Source organism: Monopterus albus, unplaced genomic scaffold (assembly GCF_001952655.1).
Source record: "Monopterus albus unplaced genomic scaffold, M_albus_1.0 scaffold342.1, whole genome shotgun sequence".
Classification (NCBI taxonomy): Eukaryota; Metazoa; Chordata; class Actinopteri; order Synbranchiformes; family Synbranchidae; genus Monopterus; species Monopterus albus.
The window spans coordinates 719,015-727,179 of record NW_018128222.1 but is presented as its reverse complement, the minus strand read 5'-3'; the positions used below and the strand labels follow the sequence as shown (position 1 = coordinate 727,179).

At 44.3% G+C, this 8,165-nt stretch overlaps 1 protein-coding gene across 1 annotated transcript in view; it reads right to left on the bottom strand.

Moving 5' to 3' along the window:
- Positions 1 to 8,165, bottom strand: part of LOC109974654 (myosin-10-like) — a 56,439-nt gene that overhangs the window by 10,345 nt on the left and 37,929 nt on the right. The window contains exons 16-27 of the mRNA XM_020624972.1: positions 7,880 to 7,994; positions 7,435 to 7,497; positions 5,897 to 6,090; positions 5,369 to 5,490; positions 4,263 to 4,332; positions 3,218 to 3,378; positions 2,975 to 3,083; positions 2,763 to 2,894; positions 2,467 to 2,673; positions 2,193 to 2,330; positions 1,861 to 1,984; positions 1,573 to 1,744 (exon numbers count right to left, since the gene is read on the bottom strand). Of these exons, the coding sequence (XP_020480628.1) occupies positions 1,573 to 1,744; positions 1,861 to 1,984; positions 2,193 to 2,330; positions 2,467 to 2,673; positions 2,763 to 2,894; positions 2,975 to 3,083; positions 3,218 to 3,378; positions 4,263 to 4,332; positions 5,369 to 5,490; positions 5,897 to 6,090; positions 7,435 to 7,497; positions 7,880 to 7,994 (1,607 nt within the window). The remainder of the gene's footprint in view (positions 1 to 1,572; positions 1,745 to 1,860; positions 1,985 to 2,192; positions 2,331 to 2,466; positions 2,674 to 2,762; positions 2,895 to 2,974; positions 3,084 to 3,217; positions 3,379 to 4,262; positions 4,333 to 5,368; positions 5,491 to 5,896; positions 6,091 to 7,434; positions 7,498 to 7,879; positions 7,995 to 8,165) is intronic.

Sequence of the window (8,165 nt, the reverse complement as noted above, 5' to 3'; positions counted from 1 at the left end):
TCCTGCCAGACGGCTCTCTCGACAAGACCAAAGTTATTTACCGTCGATGTGAAATGAGTTACCACCAGAGTACATCAAGTCTCAAATACCACTTGCTGGCCGAGCACACAGCCGATGCACAGAGCCCTCCTCCTCCTTGCCAAAGGCAGACCATGCTGGATAGTTTGCAGCGGAGACGCCTAGACAACTCTACAAGCAACAAACTGTCAACAGCGACAGCTAAACGGGCAGCTACAGCTCGCAGGCCGAGTAACACTTGAAATGATTCACATCACATCCAAAGACTGCAACGTATGAACTGCTCTCAAAGCCACCGCTGTGACCAAGATACACAACCAGTGTGAAGACGAGAAGCTAAAGAGGAAGAGGTGCTGGGACACAAACACGGCCAGCGCACCGGAGACCACTGGACATCTCAGTAATCAGTTACTTAGAACCAGTGGTGGAAGAAGTACTCAGAGCTCTTACTTTAGTAAAAGTAGCAATACAACAGCGTAAAAGTCCTGCATTTGAAATGTTACCCAAGTGCAAAAGTATTAGCACCAAAACAATGACTAGTAACTAAAGTTAAAACGTTATTGTAGTGGAGTAAAAAAGTACAATATTTGCCTCTAAAATGTAGTGAAGTCGATGAAGAAACAGAAAATGAAAGCACTCGAGTACAGACACAAAATTGTACTTAAAGTACTTAAGTAAGTGTACGTAGTTACCTTTCACTACTGTTTAGAACTGATAAAAATGTGAATGTGGGATTAATCGCCAGTTAATTATGGACAATCGTGATCAAGTATTTTAATTGACTGTGCAGCACTAATATATTGTACATTTTACTCCAATGCATTTATTTTGATAACCTCAGTTACTTAGATTAATGAAACAAAACAAAGTAAGAGCTTGTTGATCCTGGGTGGAAAATGCATAAGACTCCCAGCAGTAAAGTTCTTTATATTTTAGCCTAGTTATTAAATTCCGGGAAAGGCTAAGAGGAAGCTGGACAGGGAAATGTCTTTCAGTACTTCAAGTATATTTAGATGTGAATATTTTTGTAACTTTTTGAATGCAGGACTTTTTAAAGATTTTACTCAACAAAGGAATCTGAGTACTTCTTCCACCGCTGCTGACATGTAATGACTCCACCAGGTGGCAGCAGACACTACGGTCTACAGTCGTCTTTGACTTAAGGGAGATGGATGCTGTAAATTCCACTTATGGTCCTACATCCATAAAAGCACATCAGTACCAGGCGGCCCACATTCCAACGCAGTGAGAATCTGAACAAATACAGGCAGCACATCACACAGCACAACAATAAGTTGATGCTCATGAGGTCATGTCACCGCTGGACGCTGGAGTCAGTCTAATAAAACTGCAGCTGAATGTTTCCTGCAGCATTAAGTGTGATGACCACTCTGAACAGCTATGTGGCACCTGTCTCAAACTGACTCACACCATGAAGCAGAATCTCAGTGACTCAAAATGGAAACCCATATTTAGCTCAAACTGAGTTATGTAATACTTTACTGGTGAAGTGATTTCGCCGGTACTGAGGAGTTTCGTCCCCGTGTTTCCTACCTAGCCTGTATCATCTGCTGCTCCTCTTCCTTCTTGGTCAGCTGAACCTTCATCTCCTCTGTCTGTGCCTGCAGCTCGACTATCTGGTCCTGGAAGTCAGACATTTCCCCATCCAGCTTCCTCTTAGCCTTCTCCAGCTCCTGGCGGGTCTTCTCCTCCTTCTTCAGTCTCTCTGAATTAGAAAACAGAAGACAGAGTGGTTTAATAAAACACCAGAGAACATCTAGTCGTAGATTCATTCTAAAAATTCTGCAGGTAATTGATCCACTTGTCAGTTTCTTCCTTTACCCTCCAGGTCGACCATCATCATCTCCTGCTTGTTCTTGACCTTGCCCAGGTTCTTGGCCTTTTCTTCCTCTTCAGTTAACATGGAAGTCATCTCATTAATTCGGTCCTCCAGCAACTTCTTTTCCTAAAGGAGGGAGTGAAACACAGGCAGGTTAGGACCCACTGAGCCTCTCACCTCTGGACCAACACATTTTAATCCTCTGCATCTTACTGTGGGGCTGAGACCCCCAGCTCTTCTTTAAAAACCAGCCTTCACAGTTCTACACAGGGCTGCTTTACATTCAAGCCCCTTCGCTTCAGTGACGGCCTTCAGACCGCCTCTTCTCTCTTACCTTGAGGAACTTGGAGTTCTGATCCTCTAGCAGCAGAATGTCCTCTTCATACTTCTTCATTTTGGCCTCAGCTGACACTTTCTCCAGCTGCAGCTTCTGCCTAGCAGCCTCCTCCTCATCCAGCTGTTCTTCCAGGTCCTATACACACAAGCATTTAATCATAGCAGTAAACACAATAAGCAGATTTTTGTCATTTGAAACTAACCTATTTTCAGCAGTGCACAAATAGTTCTTCAGTAACCAGTACTGAGATGTTGTATGAGTAACCACACACCTGGACATGGGACTGCATCTTCTTCTTCTCGTTCTGCAGGCTCTGCGTCCTCTCTTCTTCTTCCTCCAGCCTGGACTCCAGGTCATGAAGGATCTCCTCCAGCTCTTGCTTTTTGGAAGCCAGACGAGCCCTCATCTCCTCTGCCTCTGCAAACAGCTCCGTCTCCGCCTGCAGCTGCTCTGCCAGGATGTTCTTCTCCTCCATTAACTGCACAGAAAGGACAATACAACTTCCAATTACACCTCTAAAAAAATTCAAAACAATCCATGAGAATATGATCCAATGCTGCAGCTGACCTGTTGGTGTTTCCTCTCCATCTCCATCAGCTCTCCCTCCACCTTGGTCTGCTTCTCCTTCACCTTGACCAGCTCCTCGTCTTTAGCCTGCATCTCCTCCTCCTGTCTGGTCACCTGCAGCAGAGGCTTCACCTGCAGGCACAGAAGAGTTTAATTAGATGGTCCCTACTTGTAGATACCACCAGTTACAGGTTGGGCTTAGTGACACACACCTTGGTGAAGAGTCTCCACCACTGCCAGTGACGCAGCTTCAAGTAGGCAGCGCAGTTTCTCTGGAGAACTTTCAGAGCACTGAGCTGCTGCTGCTTCTTAGCAAAGGCCCTGAAGCATTTTGACAAGAGAGGAACAGAACAAAGGCTGAACGAGAAACCGTAAAAATCTACCTCCAAGTATGAAGAAACGGCTCTGAGGGGCCGAGGCTCAAATGCAGGCAGCGAGGGGAGAGTTACACTCACTTGCGTGCCAAATATCCTCGGCACACAGCCTGGAAGTAAATGATGATATCTGTGATCTTCAGGTCCCTCTCTTCCTCCAGGTGAGCCAAGACTCCGGCCCTGAAGAAGATCTTACTCTGGCCGATACGGAACAGGTTGCCGTCCAGCTCCAGGGCTTGAATCTGTCACAGAAGAGGAACGACATGGGCCGTGTTTGGCTACAGGTGTGAATTAAAAGGAAACACATTGTGTAATGGGGAAATCATTTGCAGAGCCTATATCCCTGTGTTAATAACGTGATGCCATGTTCTTGTCTTGTCGTTCTATGCTTCATGCAGTTGTCTTCCTATTACAACAATGAGAAAATCTTAATAAATGAAGGCCTTTGTTTCAAATGAGGATCCTGTGTCATCTGAAAACCGTGGAAAAACTGTTAAACTATTTTTAAGGAAAAAAAAGAGACAATAAAAAGTAACATTTGATAATAAAAATGATGATTAAATCTTTTTTACATTTTTCATTAATGAATAAAAGTAAACGATGATGTGAAAGACAGGATGAATGGTCTTGAAGTAACTTAACGTTCTACTGCTCCTGATCAGTAAAACCACTTCCTCCACTAGCCAAAGTATTAGTTGCTTGGTTAGTTTCTGTTCTACATTCAGTGCCGCTCTGTCTCCGTCATCTGGCGTTAGCGCTTCAACGATCCAGAGACTTAGGCCAAAAAAACAGCAGGAACACACTAGGAAAACGCAGCAGCACGTCATATGAAACAGCAGGATAATCTAACACCGGATGAGGATGCAACAGCGCTCCTTTCGATCAGATATCAAGGAATGAGCCAGTTACAGGGTTAATGTGGGCGGTCGACCGTAAATTGCTCTCTGTGTTCACTGCAGAGATTTCACTGTTTTAATGTTATCTGATTATTCAGCTTCACCAAGCTGAACCCAGTGAAGAGGACTAGTACAAATGTGAGCGAGTCCTCCCCTGGTAACTATACACCTTGCGTGGAGGCATCTGCTAAACCATTTCCATTTGCTCTAAACTGAGGCCGGGTCCTCACCATTCTCTCACAGGCCTGCTTTCCGTCCATGAAGCCCTTGGGAATGGCGTTAGGAGTGAGGATCTCATACCTGGACACAAAGCAGAGAGGACAGTCACCAGCACAGCGTTCCACTGCAGTGCCACACTTCACTATGACACATGAAGGCCACACAGATCAAGCTTCACAAAGAGGAAGGAAAGTCAGATGAAAGCAGCAAAGTGAAAACACTTTTAGAGCCATTGCTGTAAAAACGAAGGGTCCCTGGGCACAGCCTGAAAGACGCATTTTGTTTGTCTTTATGATTATTTTCCATGTCTGTGAAATTGTTCTACATCTACATCTCCTTGCAGATGTTTAGTGTCTCTTTGTGGACACATTTCATCTGTGTCTTATTTTTTTGCTAGGATATTTTGATTTGATTTGATTTGATTTAATTTGATTGATTCTTTCAAGCATGTAAAGACAGTTGACATGTCAACACACAATTTTACACATATCCAACAAATGCTAATCCAATATCAATGTGCTTATACCTAGTACATACTTGAATGGAGTAGGAAGAAGTCAGACTTATCCAGTCCTACCCCATGACATCATCTTACCATCATTGGTTTGCAAGCAGTATCTCTACATAAATAATTATCTTCTACACCACACAAGTAATATACTAAAGAATTATTACAAGAATGTTAACATTCTTACATAATTACATTCTTAAATAATTATCTTCCCTGTTCTTGCATATATCTTGATTGACACATACCTTTATATTTATGTTTAAACTCTTCTATTACTTCTATTACTATTTTTTATGTCCACACTTAAATTATTCCATAGTTTTACCCCACTTATGGAAATACAAAATCTTTTTTTGGTTGTACGTATAGCATGAATTTTTAAATTTAACTGACCCCTTAAATTGTATCCCCCTTCCCTTTCATTAAATAGTTTTTGAATTCCACCAGGCGAGCTCCAGAGGTCCCCTGAACCCTAATCCCTATGTGTACCCGTTTATGACAATAAAATAATTTTGTATCGTGCCGTTTTATATGAATGCTTCACTGTATGATGGAGATTTTTGAAACATTACATGACAGATGAGTAAGTGAGAGGCGGAACGTTACCTCTGTCTGAACTCCTGGAAGACGATGCGGTTGGGGAAGCCCTGTCTGCAGATACGGATCCCCTCCAGGACACCATTACACCTCAGCTGGTCCAGAACCAGGTGGGGGTCTAGTTTACCAGCCTGGGGGAGGAGGGAGGAGAAACAAGAAGGAAGAAGAGGAGGAGAATCAAACAGAAGTCTTCTCCAAAAACACCCTCAAGCTGGATATTAAGTATCACGGTTGGGGAAGCCCTGTCTGCAGATACGGATCCCCTCCAGGACACCATTACACCTCAGCTGGTCCAGAACCAGGTGGGGGTCTAGTTTACCAGCCTGGGGGAGGAGGGAGGAGAAACAAGAAGGAAGAAGAGGAGGAGAATCAAACAGAAGTCTTCTCCAAAAACACCCTCAAGCTGGATATTAAGTATCATGTGTGGCCACTACGTGGTGCGAGTGCGGCTCATCAAACCTGGTCAACTAGTTTAGTGAGGCAGTTCTCAGCCCAGCTGGTGCTCAGGGTATCAATGACCATGTTGAGACGACTCACCCTCTTTTCGTGGTTGGGGATGATGCAGCGAACAAAGTTGGGGTTGGTGTTCCTCAGTGTGGCCATCAGCTTAGACAGCTGCTCCTTGTACAGCTGGCCCACCGTGCGGAACATGCCCTTCTTGGTCTTATAGGCAGCACCGAACGCCGTCTCGTTCATGCCCGTGACCTGGTCCAGACCCACGATCCGGTCGACTGATGATGAAAAATGAAACGAGACAGATTAGTGGAGAGATACGCGGGTCACTGATGCTGCTCGCATGTGGAGATTATCAATGAAAAGAGCTGAATGAACGTAGCAATGCTGAATAAAGTGACTTTCCTGAGTCTGAGGATTTTATTGGAGTTTACATCGTGTGTTTGCTCTTTTCTCTTTCTGTGACAAAGCATGAAGACAGACAGTGGTGTTGCCCCAGCTGTGACCAGCCCTCTGCAAACACAGCTGGTTTCTGTCAGCCAGTCGCTGCTGAACTGAGCTTTAACGTGGGATCCAGCTGATTGAAGTCCGCCAAGCAGCATTACGTACTTTTCTTTAACAGCCAGGGCACAAAAACTAACTCTTCAGTGTGTAACGTACATTAGAACAGACTGGCGTGCTGCAATAAGCATGTTACACTTTGCCGAAAACCTAAATGACACATGTACTGTATACATTATAATTATGTGAGGACAGGGAGGGCATCGAGGTGTTTATCAACCACTGGATGAAATCTCAATCACAAATAGTAACTCTATTAAACAACATCAATTAGCAGACTTAAACTAAACTTCAACATTCACTGATGTAAAACTCACACAGCACCAATAAATAAAACACTTTTTAAAGGCCCGCGTTTTTGTAGTCTAACAAGCAAAAGAATTATTTTGCTTTAATGCCTTTACAGATTTTCCCTGCTAAGTGTACAGCTGGATGGTAGTCCAGCTACTCTACAGTACCGAGTTTACACGCGCACTTCTTCATCTCTCTGGTATGCATGTTCTCATATATAAAAATGCCAGCACTAAGCAGAAACTTAAATCAAATCTAGATCCAGGGATTGTCTTAAAATTTATTTGCTCCATCTACTCTCGGCTCTGACACGCTCCGGGTCTGACCTACAAAATATGTTCTAAAATCATCTGGGATATTTTTATATGCAGCTGAGTCAGGGGACTGCTAATACCTGCAGCTTTGCAACATCTACTGAGCGAACAGAGGGTTCCTGCACTTTTTACCCCTTGTAGCCAGTGACAATGTACCTGTGTCTGACCAGGGTCTCGTCTCAGATGTGCAGCTTTTTGTACCAGTTTGTTGCATGATTACAAAATGAAATGTCAAGCAATAGCTTGGAATAGTCACAGTAGCAGTAGGCCGCTAGCATCGATGGAAGAGCTCTAGTTTTTAGCATTAGAGGATTTAAATGTGATCGGAATCCAGCCGTGCAAAGCCAGATGGGTGCACAGTGCAGCCATTACAGGACAGGGAGCCAATGGGATCTACAGTGCAGAGGATGAGAAGAAGCCAGTGGTGCTCAAAGGTTAAATGCTGCCATCATTCACCTGGAGCTTCATGAAGCCCTGACACATTGTCATAGAAAGAGGCTCTCTGAAACATCTGAATGTCTACAGCAACAGGGAAGGAAGCCAGGACAGTGAGAGAGAGAGAAAAGGTAGACACACAAACACACACAGCATGTTCTCACACCAACACGGAAACGTTTACAAGCATTGATTAGCTGTTAAAAGAGGACTGAGCCCTAGACGTCAGTTCACCCACAGCTGTAGTACAGTACTTGCATACAGTATCATCATTTACAGCTAGTGCTGGTCTGTGGTTTTCCTCGCTTGTGTTTTTGCTGGCAAGCACAAAGGAAGTGTTCTAAATGAGAGGTTCACTGAGGTCTGAGCAGCTTTGGCGGGTAACATCCTTCTGACTGATATGGATAAACTCAGCAGGTACCGTTGTACAGCAACAGCGAACAGCTCCTGAGCTCCACACGCTCACCGTCTTTCCAGAGCTCAGCCACAAACTTGTCCGTTGACTGGTGCAGCAGCGTGGCCACGTTGTCGTTCAGGGGGTCCATGTTCTTCATGAGCCACTCGTCAGCTTTGTAGTCCACCTAAGGAAACAGTGACACAAATGTCGGCCTGCATGCCCACTTCCCTCAGAAATCTCAAATGAAAATACTTTCAGAAGACGCGGTGCCATGGACTGCATGTGTCAACATTGACCACACGCCCGTTATAAGTGGGTCACAGCAGTTTGGCATCCTGACAGCATCGCATCAAAT